Source organism: Anolis carolinensis, chromosome 5 (genome assembly GCF_035594765.1).
Source record: "Anolis carolinensis isolate JA03-04 chromosome 5, rAnoCar3.1.pri, whole genome shotgun sequence".
NCBI lineage: Eukaryota > Metazoa > Chordata > Lepidosauria > Squamata > Dactyloidae > Anolis > Anolis carolinensis.
Window position 1 is genome coordinate 144109976 of NC_085845.1, and position 27874 is coordinate 144137849.

The 27874-nt window shown below is 39.0% G+C and overlaps 2 protein-coding genes and 1 long non-coding RNA gene across 5 annotated transcripts in view; 1 reads left to right on the plus strand and 2 right to left on the minus strand.

Moving 5' to 3' along the window:
- Positions 1-3919: 3919 nt before the first annotated feature.
- LOC103278906 (uncharacterized) lies at positions 3920-8546 on the minus strand. The gene is made up of 2 exons (XR_001730314.2): positions 6471-8546; positions 3920-4154 (listed from the first exon to the last, which is right to left on the minus strand). It is a non-coding gene; the product is annotated as an uncharacterized LOC103278906 (long non-coding RNA).
- A 1957-nt stretch (positions 8547-10503) lies between these two features.
- LOC134299501 (isotocin receptor-like) lies at positions 10504-18061 on the minus strand. 2 transcript variants are annotated; one of them, XM_062982467.1, is made up of 3 exons: positions 17446-18061; positions 15257-16652; positions 10504-14282 (listed from the first exon to the last, which is right to left on the minus strand). In XM_062982467.1, exons 2-3 carry the CDS (start codon positions 16164-16166, stop codon positions 14083-14085), a joined length of 1110 nt encoding a protein of 369 aa, XP_062838537.1. In that variant the 5' UTR covers positions 16167-16652; positions 17446-18061; the 3' UTR covers positions 10504-14082. The 2 variants fall into 2 exon arrangements, with proteins under 2 accessions (XP_062838537.1, XP_062838538.1); XM_062982468.1 differs by lacking the exon at positions 17446-18061 and having other exon boundaries at positions 15257-17393.
- Positions 18062-27179: 9118 nt separating this feature from the next.
- pnpla8 (patatin like phospholipase domain containing 8) overlaps positions 27180-27874 on the plus strand; it is a 37516-nt gene continuing 36821 nt past the window's right edge. The window contains exon 1 of one of the 2 annotated variants that reach the window (XM_003221199.4): positions 27180-27334. The gene's annotated coding sequence lies outside the window, so the exon portion shown is untranslated. Of the gene's footprint in view, positions 27354-27874 lie in introns of both variants that reach the window. The other variant, XM_016993854.2, reaches the window with a different exon arrangement.

A 27874-nucleotide genomic window follows, 5' to 3' on the forward strand; every position in this document is an offset into this window, starting at 1 on the left:
GGTTGGAGGAAAATCAACAAACTGGGCTCCAAGCTGAATTGAAGAACTGATGTGCAATACAAACAACAGTATGTTTAATTGCTTATTTTATCTTAAATAAATCACATTGATTTTGACTGTCAAATAAGCATGCTGAAGACTATAGCCTTGTACTAATTTCCTGGCTTTGATTCATTTATAATTTAGCATTTATATGTCAGAATTGCATTACCTTAAAATAACCATAACATACCAGCAATTGGTAGGTTGTTTCCTCCCTTCATGTATGCTAAAAGCACATATTCCTTACACATGCTGCATTTTCCCACTTCTGCATAACCTCCAAACCATTAGATAGGGGCACAGCTTTAGGCAAGGAAAACCCCCTTTGAGTCTGAAGCTTATCCTTATCAGCTCATAGCACATTCTCTATATAAATGTGTCACTTGGTTACAATAGGTGCCTTCAGGACCTGATTTGTCAAACTGCCTTGATGCGCAAAATTAGGCACTACCCCAAAAAAAGCATGTCAGAGTATGTCGTTACTATTCTAGTACATCTCACATGTCTTAAATTATTTCATGTTCATCCTTTGTCTTAACAAACATGGATTTTGAAAAGCATATGGTTTTAAAATGCTATAAAACAAGAACATATAAATAAGATATGAATTGAGGCTTAGATTGTCCATGCACTACAGTTTTAGCCATTGTATATCACATTATCGGGTATGCCTCCATCTTTGGAATAAAGGGATTTGTAGTCTGGGGCAGTACTTAGGACTTTACCGGATGGTCTTCGGGCTCTGTTTCCATACACTTAGGAAACAGAGCCCACAGGAGTCCAGCGTAATGGCACTTCCAGTGGGATTCTATGGCACTCCATTTCCTAAGTGCATGGAATGGTCATCAGGAGTTGGGAGTTACCCCGCTCCAAACTGGAGAAAGCAGGGGAAAGCAAGGAGAAAACAGGGAAGGGCACAAAAAGGACGTGGGATGGCTGACTGGGAAAGATAGTAGAGAACGGGGTATGACGGTTCCCCTCACTTTCCCCCCCCCCCCCACCCATCTGATGAAGTCCTTAGGGTGGTCTTAATACTCCATCTGACAATAGCACCTAAGTTCCTCACCAAATTACAATCTCAGCATTCTGCAGGATATTGTCATATCAGTAAAAGTTTTAAACTACAAACAAGAAGCATGAAAGACAAAAATAACATATTTTCTGATATCTTTTCCTTCTTCTGTTACCAGGTAGCATAGTTCACTACCCCATCCAAACATTCAAGTGGACTAAAGGTAAACAAAACAAACTGACTTATCAAATTGATCCTACTGCTGCAGGTACACTATAATCACAGTAATGGTTCAAAATGACAGTCTTTCCTTTCTACTATAATAGTTTTCACCAAAAGATGCACTTTTCGGCTACCTTCATTGCATCCATTTGAGTGCTCCATACTTTGTGATGCATTGTTTGTGCTCTCATGTAATTTGACATAATAAATGACCCTCTTCAGTGGAAGACAACTTTTGAAATGGTGGCCTATATGTGTAAGTAGACATTGATTTCAGTTTGCAGTCAAAGAAGCCAATATTGTGTCAGCGTTGGACTAGGGTTTTGGGAAATGAGGATTCAAATCCCCACTCAGGTGTGGAAAGCCATTAGGCGATCTTGGGTGAGTCACCCAGACAGAGGAGGACAAAGGGACACCTCCTCTGGATAAATTCACCATGAATACTTTAGGATAGGTTCAAGTTGACTTGAAGGCACAAAAGAAATCACTAAAATATCTTTTCACAAGACTGCTAATGGTCAAGTTGTGTGCTTTGCAATGTGTGTAACCGCAATGAAGAATAGTACTCTCTGATTTCTATGATCAACTATTAAGTCTCTAGATATGAAGATTCCAAAGTGCTCTGCAATAAGGAAAACATACCATACCAAATAGATTAACCATCCGTTACTATTAATTTTTCTTCTATGATAATTCACTCACCTTTCATTCATCTGGATATTGAAGTGAATATCAATATAATTGAAGACATAAAATAATTATGATAATTCAGACTTCAAACATGTCACCAAGACAAAAAGAAACAGCACAATAAAAAAATAAAGACATTGTGAAGGACTGAAGGTTTTTTTTTTTTACAAAAAAAAGAAATGATATAACTGTAGTGTTTGAACCTTAATAGAATTGGATTAGTAGAAAAATATGCGGTAATGTGTAAATGAAAAAGTAAAACATTATATATGTAGACTTATAACCACTGTAAAGATAGCCAGAAGTCATTGCAGAGGGGTATTTTGCTTCTATTGTTTCTAGCTGTTCTGTTTTTATCCTTCTCTCTTCTTTTTTACACATCTCTATATTTGCAGGAGTTTTATTCTAGTTTATTAGGACATTTTTAATGAAAATATTTTGAAAATATACTTCATAAGGAGGCTCTTCAAGAGAATGTACACACAATCTATCCTTGTTGCTGTTTCAAGTAGAAAAAAGTGTCTCTGCAGCTTTGACAACATAGATCGGGTATGTATGTGTGTGTGTGTTTTGAAGTTGCTTGTCAACCTATGGTGACCTCATGATCTGAATCGGTAAACTAAGCAGAGCCACCTCTAGTTAGTATACAGATCAGATTTTCTGAATTTAAAAGGAAAGCTCAATCACTGTGATATTACTGGTTTACTATCCCTTATCCCAAATGTTTAGGACCAGAGATGGTTTGGATTTCAGATTTGTATGGTTTTGGAATATCAGTATTTACATATCATCTACATGATGGGATATCTTGTAGATGGGATGCCTGTCAAAACACAAAATGTATTTATTTTTCATATGAATCTTATACATGCAGTTTGAAGTTAATTTTATACAGCCATTTTAATAATTTTGCTGATGAAACATTCAACCATCAGATAGCACAGGTGTCACTAGTTCAGCCACCTCTGTGAACTATTTTGGAATATTTTGGCATTATGGTTAACTAGAGAGTATACTGAGGAAATGTTTCCCATTTTTTTCTTGTCTTGCCTGTAAAATCTAGCGTACTTCACACAGCTGTTTGACAGTCAGTAAAGACAGAGCAAGCTGTTGTTTGGACATATCTGGCATCAGCAGACCTCTTCATTTTGAACTGTTTTGTTCCTTCCACATGTTAAACTGGTTGTCGAAATGATTTACAGCAGTCTACAGCCAAGTGTAAGAGCTTCTGCAATCTGATATGCTCAATAAATCTCAAGCACATACTTCTATCCACCCACATAAACCCTGGGGACAGATCACTTGTTTGCTGGATGATTGTCAACACAGTATGCGTTTCCTTAACTGTAGCTTGGTACCGATACTAGTGCCAAATTTGTCAGACACACATGCAATAAACAACAACAGTTACACGAGCCAATGAAATATAATCTTACATTTTTGGCTGATGTTGTTGTTGATCATTTATAACATGTGTTTTCTGCAGCACTGGTTCTACTCAAAATTAATCAAAACAATTTTAGAGTACTACCTAACTTTGCTCCAGCTTTGTTATACAGAGCATATACTGAACTGAAATTTCAACACATTTTGGTTTAACTCGACTTTCCCAAACCATCACATTTCTTAGTTTAAATGGGAAAAAAATTGTGAACCCCAATCTGAACCTGAATGAACATGGTAAACTGTCCTGTACAGTGATCTCACAGAATTAAGCTGGGGGCTTTACCATCTCCAGCTAACGTTACCTGGGTCCTCTATATAGCAGAAAGCGATTCCTGGGTGTTAGGAAAGTAGAGTTGCAGTGACCTAATGGGATTCCATCTTCCTCACTGCATACCACATCCCATGCCGGACTAAATTTGAATGTTGTTAGTTTGTTCGGTGGGGTGGTGGTTGGCTGGAACAGAGACTCTGGAGGACCGATTCAGATGGTCCATGGCAAGACACTTACCTATCTGGATCCCTGGTGGCTTTTGGGGAGTTTCTTGTTGCCATAGGAGGTGATACTGTTGAAACTTCTGCAATTGTCTCTGAGCATCCCTTCCCACTAAGTGGAGCTCAGCAAATCTCTTGGTTTACTCTGGATATACTCCAGTGCCATGGTAGCAGAAACAAAATTGTAGTTTTCTGCCTTCATCAAGTCTTCCAGTGGAGCTATCCTAAATGGCTAGATGCCCTCTGAGCTCTGCCCAACAACAACAAAACAGAATACAGACAGTCAAAATCCCACTGTAAATAATTTGAAAGTCATTTCACAGACAAAATGGCTCAGATCTGCTCTAACTTGGTCCAGTGAATAATTCAAAGTGCAGGTTATGGTCTATAAAGCCCTATACAGCTCAGGTCCAGACTGTTTGGCAGATCACATATCTCTTTATGGACCTAGCTAGGCCCCAAGATCCTCAGGAGAGGCCTATGTCTCAGACCTACTACTTTTGCAAATTTAGTTGATGGGAACAAGCGAACTTTCTCAGTGGATGCCCCTCAACTCCTTGCCCAAGGAAGCCAGAAAGGCCCCCTCCTTATTCAGCAAGTTTTTAAGACCATGTCAGGAGGTGTGGTGTGGTATTGTGTGTATTCTAAATTGGTTTAAATGCTTTTAATTAATCATTTTAAATAGTACAATGTTTAATTTTATTTTAACATTTATAATCTATAGGTTTTAAATTAAATACTGTATTGGTTTTACTACTGTATGCTGCTTTGAGTCTCTTTTAGAGAAAAAAAGTGGTATATAATATTGTTATTAGGGGCCCCTGGTGGCACAGTGTGTTAAAGCACTGAGCTGCTGAACTTGCGGACCAAAAGGTCCCAGATTCAAATCCCGGGAGCAGAATGAGCGCCCGCTGTTAGCCCCAGCTCCTGCCAACCTAGCAGTTTGAAAACATGCAAATGTGAGTAGATCAATAGGTACGACTCCGGCGGGAAGGTAACGGCGCTCCATGCAGTCATGCCAGCCACATGACCTTGGAGGTGTCTATGGACAACGCCGGCTCTTTGGCTTAAAAATGGAGATGAGCACCAACCCCCAGAGTCAGTCACGACTGGACTTACGTCAGGGGAAACCTTTACCTTTACCTAGTAATATTGTTATTAATAATAGTAATGTATAAAACCCTAACATTTACTAACAATAAATCAGCATTTGCAAGCTTGCAATAGCTGAATCAATTTCTGAAATCCACTGTAAACACGGCATGTTGTTACTAACAGTTTTCCGTTAATGTCTAGGTAGAATTCAGAAACCTTTTACTATTGCCAAATTTTTAGAACCCCTACATTGAGCTAAGGGGACCCCCTTGGAGTCATGATCCACAGTTTAAGCAGTGATCTAGATGTATTTCATTCTGGTTGATTAGTTTGTTGGTCAGGGGCAGCTTTGATAACCTCAGTGGCTTGCTGTGATGGAAATGGCACTTTCCAAAACAAGTCATCTTAAAATGGTGCTTGACACAAAGGTAAAGATGCCTACTACTCCATTCTGAATACAAAAGTACTTCAACTGAATAAAAGGCACAGGACCAGGTCTGTCCTTCAAGAAAGGGAAGTAGATGAAGTTCACAAGGAACAACTAGGACAGGCACGGGCAAACTTTGGCCCTCTATGTGTTTTGGACTTCACCTCCCAGAATATTTTTGATTCCATCCTTAACTGCCATTGAGTATGGGATCTGAGAAGAAGAATGAAAACTCCCTTCATAAAGGTTTCCTGGGCATTAGGTCAGTGTAAAGCAAAAAGAGAGAAAAGACAGCGACTGTAGATAGCATGGGTGCAAACTGTTGTGACTTTTAATATTTCTCAGTGTATCCATGTTTTCTTCTCTCACTCTTTACTAATTTGCTATTGAATTCCTGGAGGATTCTTTGTCTCAGGCATATGTTCAATGAGTCATTCAAATTAAATTACTTTTCTGGCTTCCCCTCAACCTGCACTCTCCACAGTGTAACACACCCCTTGCTCTGCCTATAGAGCCTTCCCTAGGCTGTCATTGTTTAAAGGTTACACAATTTTGTGGCACTCAAGTGTGTTGTTCTGGATACTATTCATCAAGGTCAATTGTACTAACGCATTCTATTCCAAAACCCTGGTGAACAAATTCTCTTCGCATGTTTTCTTTTTGCTCGCTCATTCTTTTTAAACCACTATATTAAATCAACTCATTTATTAAATACAAGTTAAATAGAACATTCTAAAAACCTATCACAAAATGTCAAAAGTGCAAGTACTAGAAGCATGAATTCTGAATTATTCTGGCTGATATGGGTATACCTCCTGCTTTGATATTATTATTATTATTTACTGATCTTTAAAAAATATTTTTGCTTTAATAATATTGTCACAATCCTGCAGAGAATCTCTCAGTATAAACAACCACTCACTATTCTCATCGTCAGTCAGTCAGGCAGTCAGTCCAGGGTCAAAGCCAAAATAGATTCAAACAACAAACTATGTAAAGATAATCCAGAAGTCATAGTCAATAGTCCAGTCCAAAGGTCCTTACCAACACATCCAAACTATACGTAGTCCAAAGTCAAGGTCTAACACATGATAAGACACATCCTACAGAACTCCAAGCTGTAGCAGATTCCAAACATTGCACCCAGCAAAGGCCAAATCCAAACTGCCACTCTTTATGCTCCATAGCACAAGTGCTCTCACCTGTTGGCCCTTCTGTGCCAACTGGGCGGATCTACACAGCTGAATAGCATGGGTTCTCAGCTGTAATCTTTCTGGGATACTTAACTCTGCCTCATTGCTCTCCTGATCCCGAGTTAACTCAGATGCTGGGCCTAGCAGCCTTTCATCTTCGCCTGTATTGCAAACCCTGACAGATATGTTGTATTACATTATTGTTAATATTATAACAATTATTAGGCATCACAGAAGAACAGCAATATTTAGTTTTTACTGAGGTCGTTCCCAAAAATGTTCTAATATATTACCAAGTTAATAAATAAATAAACAAGCCAAAGCTTGTTGTTTTCTTTTTAACATTTTATTTTTTAAAAATCTTCGTTTCATAAGAACACTGGTGTCTAGGGTTGTAATCTTATATTTGCATACTGTTAGAACTAATATGATATGATAGTCCAATAGCCACAACTTTTGCTGTTAGTTCAGCAAATTAGTGTTGCTATCATATATGTCTTCTCCTTTCTACTCTGTTAAAAAAAATCCTTGTTGTAAAAGAAGACTGTTAATCAGAAAATGTTGAGCACAATGCAGTAGCAATATATTGCTACGCACAATTGTGCATCAAGTACGGCTATCAAACACCTATCCTGTAATGTCCACCCCACAGTAAATATGTAACGAGTCAGCCTCTTTCAAATTTCTAGTTTTTTGACATTATAGATATAATATAGGACTACAGGGATTAGATTCAAAGACAGCTGGGTTGATCTGGAATATAAGTATGTGAAGAGATTTTGTAGTACAGTAGAGTCTCATTTACCCAACATAAACGGGCTGGCAGAACATTGTATAAGTGAATATGTTGGATAATAAGGAGGGATTAAGGAAAAGCCTATTAAACATCAAATTAGGTTATGATTTTACAAATTAAGCACCAAAGCATCATGTTATACAACAAATTTGACAGAAAAAGTAGTTCGATATGTAATAATGCTATGGAGTAATTATTGTATTTACGAATTTAGCACCAAAATATCACAATGTATTGAAAACGTTGGCTACAAAAACATTGACTACTAAAAAGCTGACTGCATTGGATAATCCAGAATGTTGGATAAACCAACGTTGGATAAGTGAGACTCTACTGTACCTTTGAGTTTAACTGAGAAAATGAAGTTGGTGGCATAAGGGCACTTCATGCATCTGAGAAAATACACTTAGTCTATAAAATCTTATGCTACCAACTTCTTTCTCTTATATAGTCTTAAAAATGATACAAGATCCCTTTATATACTGTTACATCACTACTTTCAATGTGCTCTTTCCTGCTCTTTTTGAGATTAAAATAAGTTAGTCTAGATCTGAGATCCACTGTGTTGTCATGGACTAGGACTTAAAAGCTGGACAAGGAATCCTGGTAACAATTCACATCTCTTGTCAAAAATAGAAATCCACCTGGGTGACGTTGGACAAGTCACAGTATTTCAGTAAAAGAGAAAGACAATGACAATGTGCTCTGAAAAGAATTGTCAAGAAAATCCCATGGTAGGTAAGCTGCAGGGCCACTATAAATTGGAAACAATTTGACACATACATTAAAATAAACAATGGAAAATTAGAGAAATTATAGCGACTATAATATAACCAATTATAGAAAAATCTAATAGGGAAAAAGAACAAGACTCATACCACATTTGAGTGCAACGCCACTTCATCTCATCCCCTATCTCCAAGGGGACACCTGTTCCCAGGACAACCCTACTGAATACTTAATCAGGTCACTTTACTAAGTGAGAAACAGCAAATTCTTGATAGTTGCAAACCAAGCTATATTGAAAGGGCCCATCTGAGATGTTTTTTGGACCTAGTAACTGGTCTGAGGGAAGGTTACCAAAAGTGGATATCATAAATTTATATTTACAGATTTTTATCAGTAGATATAATCTCTACGCAATATCGGGGCTTAAGTGATGAAGATGTTGATAGGACATTCTGGCTGAAATGGGAGTAGCCATAAAATGGGTTAGCCTCAAAATCTCAGTGTGTACATTGAAGACGTATACAGAGCTAGTTACCAATTCCATTTTCCATCTGAAAACATCTGGATTACTAACTCCTACTGACAATATGTTCCAGCTGACAAGCTTTTGGGAGGGGGGGTACATATAACAAACTGGCAGTGTTTTTTTTCCAAGAGGAACTTACACAGCAGGGTCTTTGGATCCAGGGTCGATGCATTTCACTTCTTTGACTGACTTGGCAAACTATCTCATGCAGAAAAGAACGTAGGGGAGAACCGAAGAATGCTTTGCAAACTTTTATCCACAGCTGGAGTCAATAGATTTTTTTTCTCCCTTTGCACAAATAAATAACAAGGATTGGAAGGTTCACAAGACACATGGAATGATAGTTTTTGTCATCTGGCTGAAAGAAAATTCTCTAGGTTTGAGCCGTACTTGACTATTTTTAAAAAAATAAATAAGTTACTAGGGCTTCATACAAGTACGCAACACATGGTTATGAGAGGCTGCTCCCACTTGGGGTGTTCTTTCATTAATAAATCATGGCTCTTCCACATCTAGCAGATTCAGTTTATTTTTCATGTTTTAGTAGATATTGCTCTTTGTTTGTATCTTCACCCAACTCCATTCACTTCAGAAAAGGTAACATAGCTACCATAATATGTAGATGAGTCAAATTTACCTGTGATAAAATGGGCAAGAAGAGGGGAGCTCAAAGCAGTCCTTTAACAAAAGATTTCATCTGGTTGCCTATGTGCCTTCAAGTTGCCAGTCAATTTACAGCAACCCAAATTAATTTCACATGGTTTTCTTGGTGAAATAATATATTGAGTTTTTTTCCAGTTCCTCTAAAACAGAACCTACAGCACCTGTTATTTGTTGATGGTCTCCCATCAAAATATTAAGCAAAGCTGACTCCACTTAACGTCCAGGATCAAAAGAAATCTTGTAACTTTAGGGGCAGATATTTAGCCTTTACAACTTATACATTTGACCATAATTGTGAACTGCTGCCTTTTTTATAGACACTGGGTTTTTTAGATTACAAGTGTAAAATTAGATGTGTTAATTAGCAAACAACTGCATGGTTACAATGCTGATAATTGACAAAATGTCTTAATTTTTAAAAAATGGGCTGTACAGAATCATAGCACTATGACATATTCTTTAAGCTGTATTTTGTTAGTTTTTTAATACTGAAAAAGCATTTTAATAATAATGGAAATACTGTTTTCTAAACAGTATCAGCAGGGTTATGAAGAATACACTCCCTCAACACACACACACATGCTATGATTACTCTCTAAGGTAAAGGTTTCCCCTGATGTTAAGTCCAGTCGTGATCGACTTTGGGGATTGGTGCTCATCTCCATTTCTAAGCCGAAGAGCTGGCGTTGTCTGTAGACACCTCCAAGGTCATGTGGCCGGCATGACTGCATGGAGTGCCGTTACCTTCCCGCCGGAGCGGTACCTATTGATCTACTCACATTTACATGTTTTCAAACTGCTAGGTTGGCTTAAGCTGGAGTTAACAGCGGCCACTCACGCCGCTCTCGGGGTTTGAACCTGGGACCTTTCGGTCTGCAACTTTAGCAGCTCAGTGATTTAACGCGTTTGCCACCAGGGCTCCTCTATCTGCTGATATCTAAAAGATTCACTAGCCTCCTATGACTTTTAACTCTTTTAGAAAAACAAAGGATCAATACATACATTGAATGATTTCACTGAAATGGGACAGAACATCCATCTTTCAGGAAAAATAAAAACATTTCTAGTCATCTATACGTTTAAAAAAGTCATCTATACGTTTAAAAATCCTTCTTTGTCTGTGGAAAAGGCAGTCAAAAGGAGCTAATATTTTTAAGCAACACATATCACTACTTTTCTTGTACTAGTGTTTAATATGTTAACAATAACATGTCAAAACTCACAGCATAAAGAATAACTGTGCTATACATTGTTCTAGAACACAATAGAATATTTTAAAATCATATACAATTGTATATATTTACGTAGTAAGAGTTCAATTTCTTAAAGGAGAACATAATATAAACACTGTACCATAACAAGAATGCATGTGAGCTTCCCCTAAAAATTTGCAACAGAAACATTCCATAGGGTATTTCCTCCATGTAGGCAAAAAGGTATCAGATGGTAATTCTGGGAGGGGCCACAGCATGGTGGTGGGACACATTATTTGCTTACAGATCTCAAGTAAAATCTTGGCATTCTCATAATAGAGTTAGGATAACCCCTGCCTGAAATATAGAACACCCATGGATGGTCAGTGTAGACAATACTAAACGAGATAATAAACTAGATCGATTATATTTGGCATAGGATTAGCTCAGCACATTTGTATATTTCAGTCCAGGAAGTGCAGTCCTTGTTTTCACAGCCTGCATAGCTTCAATTCCTTGACCTTTTGCTGTCAAAAAAGAAAACTCTCCTAGCCAAATAAAAATCTATTTTTCAAAACTAGAGTCCTTTCAGACAAGCAGAATTAAAGTGATATAACTTAACGGCCACGGCTATATCTATGGAATCCTGAGGTTTAGAGAGTTTATGAGATACAGCTGTTTGGCTGAGAAGTCTAAATGCCCCTGCCTACACTTCAGATTCCTCAAATCCACGAGATAGAACTATGACAGTCAAAGTGGAATCATACTATTGTAACTATTTAGTGTAAAAAGGCCTCTGGCCACTCTATACACCACCACCACCACCCCGCCCCTGCCCCATGCACACCTTGGCATTATTAGCAGTCTGTCTCGCCATTGGAGGTTTCCAGTGCAGAAAATTGGACCCTGGACCTTTGGCAGTTGCGTATTCCTGTTGTAGTGAAAACAAAGGTCAAAGCAATGGATGCCTACTAAGGGGAGGGGAAGCAAAAGTAAACTAAATCTTTGGTGTCGTCAACAGTCTTAGGTTTACAAAACCCAATCCAGTACTAACCAAATACAGAAGAGATGGCATGATCATGTGCCCTGGGCAGGTCTATAGCCAGGATTTTGATTCGGGGGGGGGGGGGGGGCGTGCTGAATCTGAGTGAGAGAGGATCTACCCTAGCAAACCTTTTGTATGGTTATCCCAATACCCCCATGCATATGGGATACATTGAGCATGGTGATCGGATCATGATATGAATAAACCTAACAGTTTAAATAATAAATTTAAGGCCTTCTCATGGACCATCCTGAGAATTTTGGGGGGGGGGGAGCTGAAGCTGCTGAAGCCGCCCCCCCCCCCCCCCCCCGCCTACATGCCTGGCCCTGGGGAATGTGGTTGTAAGGAGACAACTGGGAAACAAGTCACGGTGGTGGTTGGCAGCCAAATGATAGACTACAGGCCATCACAATTTTTACAAAACATAAGTTTGCAGAGCCAGATGTCAAGAGCAAGAAACTGAGTGCCTGCTCCAAAAAAGGATGGTGCCAGCAGCTGATGATAACACATAAGTGCTACTAATTACAGAATTTCTTTAATACCAAAGAGTTTCTGATTCTATAGTAACTATCTACCCAACTCATCTCATAAAGAATTACAAAACCTTTATGTTACTCCTGAGCAACCATAACTTTCTGGTCACTGATTTCTTCATCTTACATTATGGCTGCCTCTGATTCAGTTGTTGCTCATGTGATTCAGTTCATGTCTGATTTTGCCTAGCACAAATGAGAGATCACAGTTCACAAGCCAAACCCAGGTTTCAAGAGCCCTCCATCCTAGGTGCTCCCCCCCCCCCCCCGAAAAAAAAGTGTCAGGACAAGATTTGCAACTGGGGAAAACTGCCTCCTCCTTCCTCCCTATGCAGTTAGATGGCACTATAACAACTAAGTCTCAGCTCCAAGACTCGGCTGGTTCTTGAAGCACAACTGTGCCTGGCTTTACTCTCCTCCATGCTCAGCCAGAGAGCAACATCTCTTGATATCATTCAACTAGCAAGAGGTCAGTGAAGTGGGGATCTGGCCAATACCCCTAAAACTGAATCTTCAGTCTAGCATGTTCCTCATTTTTCTTCATTCTGTTTCCTCAGCTTTCAGTTATCTCATTTTGCTTACATTGCATCCCAAGTGCAAATTATTCCATTATCCTGGGAGGAACAAGTCAGCAATTTTACATAGGACCTATCTCATGAAATGCATGCATGGAAGCAGGCCAAGGTTTATTTCATCAGTTATGCAAGAGTAATTGTCAATTTAACTTATTGTCAATTGTAACCAGAAACTACAAAACTATATACTTAGTAAGGTCAGTGTGACCTATGCCAATTAAGTCATAGAATCGTATCACTGGAAAGGGTCCCGGAAATCCAGCTAGGTAGATATATACTTCCAAGTAGGAATGTTCAAAGACTCATAAGGCAGATGTTGAAGAATGGTTCTACATGATGGTCATGCAGACTAGGAATTAACTCTATTGATTGTCCCTAAGAAAATATAACAAAAATAATAATCTCTATTTCAGTTCATGGAGGTATAGTTTCCCAGCATTCACTTGGATCACATAGATAAATGGATATGTTAGCTAGAATTTCTTTAAGAAAAAGCACATATTTTAGATTTCCCCCAAAAAGGACTGAAAATTGCATTCATATTTCCAACTACAGTAGAGTCTCACTTATCCAAGCCTCGCTTATCCAAGCCTCTGGATTATCCAATCAATTTTTGTAGTCAATGTTTTCAATATATCATGATATTTTGGTGCTAAATTCGTAAATACAGTAATTACAACATAACATTACTGTGTATTTAACTACTTTTTCTGTCAAATTTGTTGTATAACATGATGTTTTGGTGCTTAATTTGTAAAATCATAACCTAATTTGATGTTTAATAGGCTTTTCCTTAATCCCTCCTTATTATCCAAGATATTCGCTTATCCAAGCTTCTGCCGTCCCGTTTAGCTTGGATAAGTGAGACTCTACTGTACCTGTACATTATGAGCTTCTGGTGCCTGTTATCTCTTTTACAAAATGGAGAAAGGCATAATATCTATCGGCGTAACTGTAAACATTACTGGGCTAATATATGGAAAATGTTTTGCACATATCGGCAAACCATAGATATGGATCTACTGGATTGTTGCATAATGTGCTGCTGCTATAAAGCAGCAAAGGTTTTGATTAACCAGCTACCATAAGTTATAAAAGCCTTCTTTCCCAACAAATTACTATGTCTACCATATCTGCCATATTAGCTTCTGGAAATAACCAATTGCAACTTCTGATGTACTATTTTGGACCTGGCTTTAACTGTCTTACAAGCTCTCTATTACCACCACCGTTCTACATTTAGCTCCAGTTGGTGGACTCTGAACATTTTGGAATTTTAGAAACATTGATTTGCCAATGAAATTAATGAAAATATACATTATACTTCTACCAGAGTAAAACATTTCACTGAATGGCAAATACAAGAAATAAACATAAGCTATAAAGCCAATAGCTTATAGTAGTTACACAGATGTGATATTGTCTTCAGCTTCTTTATCTCCCAGGTTAATGCTGCCTGTAATTGTAGACTCTTCACGAGCTGCAGTGTGGTTTAGTTTGTTTTTTGAACAATGCGGTATTTGACCAAAAAAGTACATATAAATCCATGGATTAACACAGCTATTGAGATTCGCTAACAGCATAAGAATAGCTATTACTGGACCTGAAACAAAGAAAAATTACAAGTCATTCACAGAGAACAGAGAAATTATAATCATTAATGCTTCCCTTGATCTTAAACCAGTGATTTCATTGAACGTTTACTTGCATTTTGAAGCCTTTCCCAAATGTCTTTAGAACTGTTCATATCAATATCGCTGTTTTACATGCATCATAGCCTATTTTCATAGTTAGCTGGAAATTGTTCAGATTAGTATGATATGTTATGGAGTCTTTTCATCTGTTTCATAAAACAATTCTTTTCTGAGTATACCAGAAAGAAAGAGTAAAAAAAGTTACTTTTAGAGATCAGTCTTGATATCTGTAGTTCTAAGTAGTTGACAATTGCTACAATCACAAAAAGTAGCTTTATTTTATTTTCTGAGATAATTCTTTAATTCTTGAAAATTATAAAATTGGTGGTTTGTAACATATTCCCCTTTTATTTACGCTGCTGTTACTTTAGCTATTATGAGATACAGCACAACCCAGCTCTTAAGCCGTGTGATCATTCTTCAACACTATTCAGTGGGACAATATTACTGCAACTACTAAGGCAATTTTAAATGTTGGAATTACCACACCAAAGGACTGGCTGCCCCTCATTATGTTACCAGCAAAATGTACTGTAGTTGTATCTCCATTACTGGGACATGAATAACATGTAATTAGTTTGCAACTAATCTGTACCTAATTGTTTCCAGGTTTGGAAGAAAATGCTTAAATTCTTCAAAAGTTAAATTTATTTCATATGAAGTTCAGATAAAGAACAGAAGCTCCTTTAATGAATATATGCTATTTTTTTAACTTGGAATGTCAATGATTTCTTTAATTTATATATGCTAATCTCATGTATTTTTTCTGTTAGCAAATTCTATTCAAATCAAGAATCTTTTCTTAAGAAAAAATGTTCTTGTAAACTGTAAAATAAAATGTAGCTGATGATTTTTAACTTATTTGGAGAAAGTGTTCTCTTACCTTCAGTCCTAGCATCACTGGGGTGCCATGCAGTCCACAACTGTGCAATGAAGAAAGGTGACCAGCAGAAGACATAAGCCACAACTATCACCACTGTCATCTTTATAGTCTTGATCATAACCTTTGACATTTTGTTTGCATTGCTTGGCTGGGAAGGCATCATTTGCTTCTGATTTGTCATTTCAAATTCATGTTGGTTTTTCATATTTATTTGGACTGCTCTACAGATCATAACATGGCATATGATGAGAAGAGCTGCAGGAAGGAAGAGAATAACTATAGAAATCCAAGTCACATAACCCTTTGCACCCCAGGGTTCAATGAAGTTAGCTTTGCAATCAAATATGCCTGGTGATACTTCCGTCTTCTGAAAAATAAATACTTGAGGAACACTAAAGACCAGAGAGATAAACCAACTGGTGCAGATAGAAACATTCCATAGGGCACCCTTCTTTTGGAAAGATGTCATAGGATAGCACACGGCTTGGCATCTGTCCATTGCCATAACAACTATCATATAAGTAGAGGCAAACATGCTCAGCAGCTGGAGATAACAGATAGTTCGGCAGAGGATGTCTGGACCCTTGAAATCATCTGTAACTTTCCAAAAGAGCTGAGGAAGAACTTGAAAAAATGCAACCATCAGGTCTGCAAGGCTCAAGTGAAGCAGGAACACATATATTCTTGACAGTTTTGTTCGTCTCCTCCACAAAACCAATATGAGGATAAAGTTGCCCACAGCTGCAGCTATAAATATGACTCCAAGCACAGCAATTTCTACTTGAGCTAACTGTTCGTCTCTTGGTTGTCTTTCAGGCAGAGCAGACACATTTGTTGAGTTGGAAAAGCTGTGAAGTAAAAGTTGTCCATGTTGATTGATGTTATCTTGTGAAGATGAGAAATTCTCCATAGTGCACAAGAACTATTGGTTTTGACAGTTTAAACCAACTTTGCAGCTTCAGAGGATAAGCCAATGCATTCACTGCCAGTTATACAGTTCTGGTGCACGTCAGAACATATGGATTTATGAATCAGTGAACTGACTTCTCAATGTAATTCCTTCTCTTGTCCTTTGATGAGAGAAAGGACGGTAAAGTTTTGCACTCTGAGCAAATAGCTTTTTGTAACTTGAGAAGCAGTAGTTTCCTTAGCCAAGAGGAAAGGCAGATTTTTAAAAAAAAAAATGGCTTGAAGGAAAGTCACACACCCCATTTCCATCTAAATCCAGAAATGATAGCAGCCAAATCCATGCTTATATATTTACTCATAATACTTTTGCCAGGTATCTGCGTGACAATCGTGTTCCTTAATTCACATCAATTCCTCTTAACAGATGTATGCAGAAAAGCTCCATCCTTGGGGAATGGATTTTCCATCACAAAAGTTTCTTGAACTCCTATTTGATGAGAGAGGGGGTTTAAAATTGAGTTATTCAACAAGGGGACTATTCAGCCTCATAAATTTGCCTCCCTTCAAACTGAGTGCCTTTTATTCTGAAAGAAGAACATATCTCTATAAATAACCCTTCTCCTCACTCACTCCCACTCCATTCACCCAGCTTTGTTTCCCCCTCAGAGTAAAGGTTATAACAGAACCTTCCCATAACAGAAAAGAAATATCTCTTTAATATATCGTAGAACACATTGTTCACATGGAAACAGGAAGAATACAGTGAGAAATACAAAAATGAAATTGCTGAAACATTTATAAAAAGCCAGTCTTTTCATTCTCTTGTTGTGGACTTCAGTACTTTGCAGAAGAGCAACTATCTACTGTCAAGAGGACACGGTTGTTTCCCACATTCTAAGATGTATCTAGAAAATATTTAAATTTGCACAAAAACAAACAAACAAAGCAATACACTATTTTATGCAGTCATGATTCCTACTTCTGCATAGAATCTTTGCTTCATAGTATGCAAGGATTAGAAGCAAAGAAATGTTTTGTCATGTCTCATATATATAATATGCATATTCTGTTATTTGCAAGGGGGAAATGTGTACCAGCCTTAAATGTCTCTCCTCTTAGATTTCTCTGTCATAAACATCACATGGAATGAAAATTGTCCAGAATGCACACTGTCCCTTAATCCCCTTTCTCACTAGGTTAAGGTACTTAATACATGAAAATCTTGCAATAAATACCTCAAGTCATTTTTCAATATTCATTAAGAGCCTTTTGATACTTACTTAGCTTGTAGGCATTGCTAAGTCCAGTTAATTACTGCTTATAATGGAAAATGAATCCTTCAAAGTAACCATTCGCTCAGCTCTTTTAAAGATGCATAGCATTGACTGAGTAGCTGGAAACTGCCTCCCCTCCGCCCCAGCTTTGATTCTAGAAAGAAAGGGGATGTGTATTTCGCTCATCACAAAAACTCTGTGTCAGTTTGACTTCTACTTGGGTCAGCATGTTTCCAAATCTACCTCTTCAGTTCTATTCGTGTGATTTTTACAAGCAATATGCTTTCTAAAGAGCCGTATTCTCCTAGAAAGGGAGGAGAATGCAGAATATATTTCAATAATAAAATGCAAATGCATTAGATTCATTCTTTTAACATGTTTCAACCCTCTCTTTTCCAGTAATGTAAGTTTTTATAATGGGTGGACTCACAAAGAAAAGTTCCTGAAGTTAGAAAAGCAGAAGATGTGGCAGACATGCTATATTGTGAATTTCTTATATTTACAGGTAGTATTTACACCTAAAATATATTTCCCATCAACTTTTCTCCCAATGTTCCTTGGGAAAAAAAAAATTAGCTTCTATGTGTTGTCGAAGGCTGTCATGGCCGGGATTCACAGGGTTGTTGTGTGTTTTCCGGGCAGTATGGCCATATTCCAGAAGTATTCTCTCCTGACGTTTCGCCCACAACCTCACAACCTCTGAGGATGCCTGACATAGATGTGGGCGAAATGTCAGGAGAGAATACTTCTGGAATATGGCCACACAGCCCGAAAGACATACAACAACTCCAATATTAGCTTCTGTTTTAGATATCTACATTATTACAAACATACAAAAACAAATTCTGCAGGCTCTTCAATTAGGTTATCATTCCTTTTGATCTCTTTTCAGGGAGTACATGCTGTTGTTATACGTAGCCAAAAGTGCACCATTCCTACATGAGGAGAAGTCTTTTAAGAGGAAACTCCACAAAACCTCCAAGACTTTATTAGGGCATGTATTTATACCGTTTCCCCAAAAATAAGACATCTCCTGAAAATAAGACCTAGTAGAGGTTTTGCTCAATTGCTAAATATAAGGCCTCCCCTGAAAGTAAAACCTAGCAAAGTTTTTGTTTGGGAGCATGCCCGCCAAACAGAACACCAGAGTATGCAGGATTGGTAAATGTACGTACCATAGACTGTTGTACATGGAAGTAATGGTAATAACAAGAAATTCTTGATAGGATTCAGTTTGTCTGGTTTATTTATTTATAGTATTTATATTCCACCCTTCTCACCCCGAAGGGGACTCAGGGCAGATCACATTACACATATAAGGCAAACATTCAATGCCTTAACATAGAACAAAGACAAGACAAACACGGGGCTCCGAGCTGGCCTCGAACTCATGACCTCTTGGTCAAAGTGATTTGTTGCAGCTGGTTGCTCAACAGCCTGCGCCACAGCCCGGCTGTGGTTATGCTGGTTTGTGATGATAACTACTGAACAAATGTTCATTTTTTGTTCAACAATAAATATTCATTTTTTGTTCAACAATAAATGTGAATTCTTCTTCATGGAAAAATAAGACATCCGCTGAAAATAAGACTTTGCACATCTTTGGGAACAAAAATTAATATAAGACACTTATTTTCAAGGAAACACTGAAATGGTATATGGCATAGTGGATGTGGTATTCCAACCAGGATTGGAATCCCTGCTCAGTCATGGAAGCCCACTGGATGATATTGGAAAATCTTATCTTCTCAGTTTAAGAAAGGCCATAGTGAACTGATTCTAAACACATTTTTCAAAGAAAACCTTAGGATGGGGCACCATAAGTCAGTCACATTGAAGGAACATAGCAAAGTTCAGTGCTGCAAATTGGGATATACACTATCAATCCTAAATGAGTCTTAGCGACAGGATCAATAGCTATCAAGACCCAGGCTGCAGAGCACCAATAACCATGCGCAGAGACCAGAATCTATCTAATATCTTTATTAAAGGAATATATAAAGTCAATAAAAACAAGTGTAGAATATAGTTCAGGAGTAGACCTTTCAGGAAAGGTCAAATATAGTCCAGGAAAATAATGTCCAATATGTGATATTAAAGTCCAAAGTTATAATCCACTTCACCGAAACACACACTATTTGGCAAGCAATAGTGTGGGGAACTGTCCATAGTCTTTGAGGCTTAAGGTAAATCCGAAGGAAACTGGGGAACAAGGCTTGAATCCGAGAAGCAAGGTCCGTGGTTTAAAACGCAAGACAAGGCTAGACTTGAGACTTGGCAAGATCAAACTTAAAGCAAGGCAAACATGAATCAAGAACTGAGTCCATAGAAGTCCATGGTACAAGGCTGGGCTGGAAACTCGATCCGGGATCTGGGAACTGGAGTACGTAGTCTACACACGATCTCACTCCTCAAGCCGACGAATTGACTCCGCAAGGACCCCCTTGCGGGCAAACACCTATATAGGATCTTGTTTTCCCGCCAAGGAACACTTTCTCTGGGGAACAAGAAACGAAACCTATACTGTGTCCAGATGCATTGACTCCTTAAAGTTTCCCAAGGGAAACAGACTTAATCAGCTAATTGTCTGGCAGCTATCCTGGCGCTCCTGCGAGTCGACTCCCGAGCGCTTCTATCTTGATTATAATAATCCCGGCGAGAAAATGGGGGAGATTTCTGCTCAAGGCTTGTTTGGCTGACTTCTTGTGGGCAAACATCTTGCAGGTGCAAGGGCTCCAAATCTGGCAGAAACGGTGGGAAACCCAAGTTTTCCTCTTCATCTGCCACAATAGTACTAGGAACGGGACTACATGGCCCATGAGTCATCACAATAGCCTCACTCCTCAGAAGGCATGTAGGTGACCCTGGAGGACATTATGGATGAAAGGGCTTCTGCCAATTGCCAGAGTAAGATGAGACATGTGCTGGTGTTGATTGGTGAGCCCCTCTTCAGAGGCTTAGGGCCCTTCTACACTGTTCCTTTATCTAAGGATCTGATCCCAAATTATCTGTTTATCCCAGGTTATCTGGCAGTGGGGACTTATATATTCCAGTTTAAAGCAGATAATCTGGGATCAGATCCTGGGATAAAGTGCGGTGTGGAAGGACCCTGTGAAGCAGTGAGATGTGATGCTGATAAGATGTCACAAGATGTGTGTTGTCTCCAAAAAGATGCAACAGAGTGGTTAACAAGCATGGTTATCAACTATGACTTGTTTCATCTCTTCCATGATGGAACAAATCATAGGCCCCTTCTACACTGCATATAATCTAGATTATTAAAGTAGATAATCCACATGTGGACTCATAATATCCACAAAGCAGATACTCCACATTATCTGCTTTGAACTGGATTATATGAGTCTACATTGCCATATAATCCAGTTCAAACCAGATAATCTGGATTTTATATGACATTGTAGAAGGGGCCATACTGCCAGATGTAGGCTTCAACATAATAAAAAGATTATGGGTAGGAAGGTAGAGGAGCCTGGAGTTCTCCTCTGCCAGACTTCAGTGAGCCAAGGGAGCAAAGATGGTTGTTAAACATTACAGGGTACTTGAGTGGAAATAAGTATGTTTTTCTGAAATTTGTTATACAGAGGAAAGAAGAACTCAAACATAATCAGATATACATTCTGGACTTCAATAACGATGACTGCACTAAAGTTAGGAAAACAGTGGGAGAATTTATTTGGTCAGAAATGCTTAAAGGAAATGCTGCATATTGGTTTCCTAAGTGTGACACAGTGAATTTGCAATTGCAAACAATTCCCTTGAGGGGAAAAAGCAGGAGATATCTAAACATCTTTTTTGATATACAAAGAAATTTCAGATGAGTTGAAATTTGAAAAACACATCAGAAATGGAACACGAGGGAAGTTACTAAACAGGGATACAAACAATAACCAGTAGCCCTCCATAGTTAAAACAGCACTGTTGCATGATTGCCGAAAACAGTAATAGTTATTGTTTCAATACCAGTATGTTTGATTTGCTTCAACAACATGAATGCTGCAAAACAACAGGCTGGTGTAAAAAGCTCTTCACAATTACGCTGGGGGAAATCTTGTTATCCCACTGCTGCTGCCATTAAATGTAAAGCGACTCTTCACACTTTTAGACTGTGGGAACCTTTTTCTTAAATATCCCACCTTTGTCACCATTAAATATGGTATCTCAAATCCCACTACGGCAGGGGGTGATCCTTATTTCAGGCTCCCAACCACTGCCAGCAATAAACACATGAGTGTGTGCGTGCGCGTGTATTAGGTGATGTGACACTGAGGGAAGAGTGAAGAACGAATCCTCGCCGACTCTATGTAGTACAGTTCACCACTCAAAGAAATGTTTATTTATAGCTTCTTTGGCACAATAAGCATATCTTGTTACAAAGGTGCATTCTTCAGTTCCACTTGCATATAATAGATAATATCTTTCACTCTTTAGCATCAATAAATTGACTTAAACTTTGTCTCTACAGTTTCTTTTCTTTTCCCTCAGCATTACCCAGCTGAGAACCGGGACCTAAACTAGTCCCTTTATGCTTCAATAAAGCATTTGTAGCTACACACTTAAACACATATCATCTTCCCTCTAGAACACAGGCTGGAAACTGAACTAAACACACATAAGTCTTCCTGCTAGCTTCCCAGCTAGACACTCAACATAACTGAACTACAGACATCTTCCTTCTAGCTAGAACCTGAACATAACTGAACTAACACTTAAAATGTTCCCTCCTTTTTCCTTTCAGCTAGCTCCGCCCCTCTCACTAGCTTCTCCAAATACAGTAGAGTCTCACTTATCCAAGACTCGCTTATCCAAGTTTCTGTATTATCCAAGCCATTTTTGCAGTCAATGTTTTCAATATATCATGATATTTTGGTGCTAAATTCGTAAATACAGTAATTACAACATAACATTACTGCGTATTGAACTACTTTTTCTGACAAATTTGTTGTATAACATGATGTTTTGGTGCTTAATTTGTAAAATCATAACCTAATTTGATGTTTAATAGGCTTTTCCTTAATCTCTCCTTATTATCCAAGATATTCGCTTATCCAAGGTTCTCCCGGCCCGTTTAGCTTGGATAAGTGAGACTCTACTGTACTGTAGTTACATTTCTACAGCAGCTACGTTACCATGGCAACACGCAGCCAATCAGAAGTAGCTAACTCCTGCCCACCTTCACCACTTAAACCAACATTAAATAACATAGACAAAAATCCCCATTAAAATAAGTTTTTCCGTTACAGCTGGTGTGATAAAGTCCTAAGGTTTCAAAGTTTCAGTGGATATCATATTACAACATTTTTCACATCCTTTACACCAGTGGTTCTCAACCAGTGGGTCCCTAGGGTTTTTGGCCTACAATTCCCATAAATACCAGCCAGTTTTCCAGTTGTTAGGATTTCTGGGAGTTCAAGGCCAAAACATCTGGGGACCCACAGATTGAGAACCACTGATTTACATCAGGTGTTCATGCTTCAAATTAGGTCATAAACACTAAATATTGTAGCCTTTTTTGTATGAGAGACCTGTTACATTTCTGAACTCTTTCAAAATGGTGTAGTTTCAGCATTAAAATCTGATACATGGAATTGTCTCAAGAATGTGCACAAGAGTTTTCACTGTAATAAATATTTTCAATTGTTATTATGTGTGTTCTTTGTTCTCAGTATAAAAGAGTGTTGAGACCAAACCAGAACCAAACCTCTTCCTTGTTTTCCAACATGATCCATTACACGGTGTCTTTCTGGAGGACATCTGCTTTGGCTTCTGGCCCTGCAACAAATATGCTAACCTAAGCAACTTTCATCTAGACTTTGAAGACCTGGGAGAAATCCAGAAAGCTTTTTGCTTTGTTGGGCTAGAGATTGGATATCCCCAAATGGGAGGAAAGAATTCTATTTATCTGTTTCAGGACAAAACAAATAAAGTTTGTTGAAGATTTACTTGCAAGAAAATTATATTGCAATACATGCAATTGTTAAGCTTGAGCTGTAGTAAAATTAAGCTACTGGCCAGATGAAAGTCTTGAATCTTCTCATTCAATTGCAGTATATAATTCTAGTCACACCACCTGTTATATTTTTGTACTGTCATCTGGCCAGCTCTTCAAGCTTTTATCTAAAAGAAACTAAATCTCTAGCTCTAAGCAGCAGAGCTCAAGAAGCAGGGAGGTGCAACATTGCAAGGGTGAAAAGTAAAGAGGTATGGTGGGCAAAATAGGAGGTAAGGAAAAGTGATGGAAAAAATATTGCAAAGCTACTAAATGACAACTAGGAAGAAAGTGAGTATGAGCGGTGTAAGCAACAGAAGTAAAGAAGCAACATAAATGTGCTCTGTAAGGGTGTGAATGAGAGGGAGTAGAAAGCAAGGGAGAGTAAGAGGTATCAGTGGCCTGGACAAAGAAGGGAGAGGCATATTACAAGAATGAAATTGTAGTGAAGGGGCAGTAGGCCCTTCCACACAGCCCAGAATATCAAGGCAGATAATCCACAATATCTGCTTTGAAATGAGTTATCAGAGTCCACACTACCATATAATCCAGTTCAAACCAGACAATGTGGGATTTTATACAGCTGTGTGGAAGGGGCCTGTGATATAAGGAAGTAAAACAGGGTGAAGAAGCTATGCAAACAGCAGAGTACAAGGACCAGAGAAGGTTGCATCAGTGAGACCCAATGCCTGATCCTCTCTCCTCCCATCTGATGTGGTTACACCCCATCTGCTCCATATACAATGAGGCTCAGTGCCCAATTCCCTCTTCTGTCCATCTTACCAGTTTACACCTCATCCACCCCAATGAGATTCAGTACCTGGTCCATCCTCCAGCCACTTGATCTGCTTACATTCCATCTATTCCAGTGAAGCTGAGTGCCAATCTATCCCCCATGTATATGATTAACTGATACTCCCTCCATCTGATCTAACCTCTACCCATATGATCTGCGTACACTCTACAGGCCCAATGTGGTAGAGTGTTGACCAACTGAATATAATAGAAAGGTTTGGGGAGAATTCGCCATGATTTACAGGAGTTGTAGGTACTGGGATGTATAGTTCACCTGCAATCTAAGAGCTCTCTGAACTTCACCAACGATGGACCTGGAACTAACTTGGCACACAGAAACCCCATGATTAACAAAAAATACTAGAGGTCTCTGGAGGCATTTATAGGAGTTGAAGTTCACCTTCCTTGCTTAGTTTCTCTATGCCTCACAACCTCTGAGGATGCCTGCCATAGATGTGGGCAAAACGTCAGGAGAGAATACTTCTGGAACATGGCCATACAGCCCGGAAAACATACAACAATCTTGCGATCCCGGCCATGAAAGCCTTCGACAACACAATCTTGTTATCCTTCAAACAAAGTCTGCTTGCATCAATGTCTGTTGAAAGCATCTAATAGAAACAAAGTAGCTACATGCCCAGTGATCATCCTTTACCAAATAAACTCTGCTACCCCATTAGGCTGTGATCCCAACAGGTCATAATCTATACCCCGATAGGTTGTGATCCTAACAGATCTCATCCAGTCAATTCCCATTATTGACCTTCCTTTCTGGGAGTTGTAGTTCACCAGAGAAACTCTGACCACTGATGATGGACCTGGACCAAAATGGGCACACAGAGCCCACAAGACTAAGTCAACCCACTGGAGGGGTTTGAGGGGACTGACTCACCATAGTGGGAGTTGTAGTTTACCCTACTGCCAGAGAGCACACTGGACCCCACCGATGATGCATCTAGAGCAAACTTGCCCAACATAACAAATTTTAAATACTGATGGAGTTTTTCAGGCTTAACCTGGCATGATGTGAGTTGTAGTTCACCCACAACCTTATGCATTTTGTACAATTAAAAATTGACTTTTTTAAATAATCCAGGCAATGCCGGGTACCCAAGCTAGTGTTTAAAAATAAAATAGGAATGTACAATTCAAACTGAAAACATTAAAGATTCCCATAGTTCTCCAACTCTGTGCTTTAAAGTGGCAAGCAGTGTATTTGAACAGCTGGCATAAAATAGTAATTTAGTAATAGTAACTCTGATTAAATCACTGCCATAAACTACTTCTTCAATATAAACGTCTTTCCTTAACTTTCACATGACCAGAAAAGTTCCCATTAGTTGTCAAAGGATGCATATCTTTTTGGGATATCCAATATTAACTCTAGACTTCCATTGTATATGCTTATATGCACACACAAGTTAATAAACTGTGGGGTTGCTGTTGAGTTTTCCGGACTGTATGACCATGTTCCAAAGAGGAATCCTTTGTTGGGAGGTGTTAGCTGGCCCTGATTGATTCATATCGGAATTCCTCTGTTTTTCTGAGTTGTGTTCTTTATTTATTGTTCTAATTTTAGAGTTTTATTATATACTGGTAGCTGGATTCTGTTCATTTTCATGGTTTCTTCCTTTCTGTTGAAATTGTTGTGTAGTCTGACATGGTTGTTAAGAGTGGTCCAGCATTTCTGCGTTCTCATATAATATGCTGTGTCATCAAGTGCTCTGCTATGGCTGACTTCTCTGGGTGAGTTAGTCTGCAGTTCCTTGATTCGTGTTTGGTGGTCCCTATGTAAACTTGTCCACAGCTGCATTGTATTCGGTAGACTCCTGCAGAAGTGAGAGGATCTCTCTTGTCCTTTGTTGAACGTAGCATTTGTTGGATTTTTGTAGTGCGTCTGTTAGATAGTTTGTAGGTTGTATTTCTTCTTCAGCTTCCCTCTGCGGTCAGTGCTTCCCTTGATGTATGGCAAGAACACTTTTCCTCTGAGTGGATCTTAGTCTTTACTCTCGTGGCTTGTTCTGATGTCTGTGGTGGAGTATCCATTGGCCTGGAGAGACCAGTTTAGGTGGTTCAGTTCCCCCTTGGAAGAGGTGGGCTTCACAGATTCTTTTTGCACAGTTGGACAGAGCTTTAATTTTTTTTTTACTTTGAAGCTGGCAAGGCTATTCAATGCTAATCAAGGTGGTCAATTGCAACATTTACACCTGCCTCAAACAGACTTACAGTTCTTACTCCCACCCTGGACATTCCACAGATATATAAACCTTGCTAGACTAGTTTCCAACGAACCTCTCAGCCTCTGATGATGCCTGCCATAGATGTGGGTGAAACATCAGGAGAGAATGCTTCTGAGACATGGCCATACAGCCTGGAAAACTCACAGCAACCCAGTGATTTCCGGCCATGAAAGCCTTCAACAACATAATAAATGGTTATTAAACAACTTTCTATTAACAGAAAATAGGTTCAACTACAGCCTCTGAGCATGCCCACCATAGATGCAGGCAAAACGTCAGGAGAGAATGCTTCTGAAATAAGGCCCTACAGCCCAGAAAACTCACAGCAACCTAGTGATTTCCGGCCATGAAAGCCTTCGACAACATAATAAAACGACTATTAACATGAAATTGGTTCAACTACTGCTTTTTTCTGTTCAAAGCAAACTGGCCAACTACTGCCTGATCCCAACAGAAAACAGCACATAAAACTACCTCCTTCTTATAAAACTCGATTCGCAATGGGGAAGTGCCAAAGTGGGCGTATATATACAGCCGCCCCAAGTCTCGCGATGGTGACGGCTCTCGCGCGAGCGCTCAAATCTCCCTGAACCCGCAGTGATCCTCAGCTAGAGTTTTTTACTCCCAGTCTCAGACTCCCAGAAGCCTCAGCCTCCGTAGCGAAGGGCCAAGAATTCTGGGAAACGAAGTACGGGCAAAGGTTGAGAGCAACTGAAGCAACGCCCCTGTAATCTCGCGGCCTCGGTAGCCATCGCGAGAGGAGAAGTTTACTTTGCTGCTATCTTTGTGATCAGGCTGGCAGGAGAGAATGAAGAGCGGAAGCGGCGCCTGAGGGACTCTCCGCAGCTGGAATGTAAGGGCCGGTTTGGCAGGTACCATTCGCTGAGGGGGGGGGGGGGGGGGGTGGGTCAGTCCATTCCTCTAATTTGTGGCCTTAAGGGATTGAAGCCTTTTCCCTCCTTTCATAGAGTTCATGTCAGGATAATTATTTGGCTCTCATTAGGTAATATTTACTCGCTTTCCTACGCCTGGCATCCTCCAGTATTAACTGGCAAGGACTTCTGTAGGAAACCAGCCAAACAATAATCAATTTCTAGGCAAAAAATGGGTTAAAATTGTGTTACATAGCTGGAATGTTTGTAGTAAACCACATCTTTGGACTTACTTTCATGTTCAGTGTGGTTCAGTTTATGACACAGCCTCATTTTTCGTTGTGTATGGGAGTTATAGTATGTATTGCTTTGGATGTTATTATCAATATTAGTACTACCCCTTTTTTCTCAGGGTTCACATTTCAAAATAATATAAATACAAAAGTACACAAGGTAAATATCAAAATGGAATGACACTTGTACTATTGCCAGCATGGTGTCTTGAATTAGTTTAAATGGCT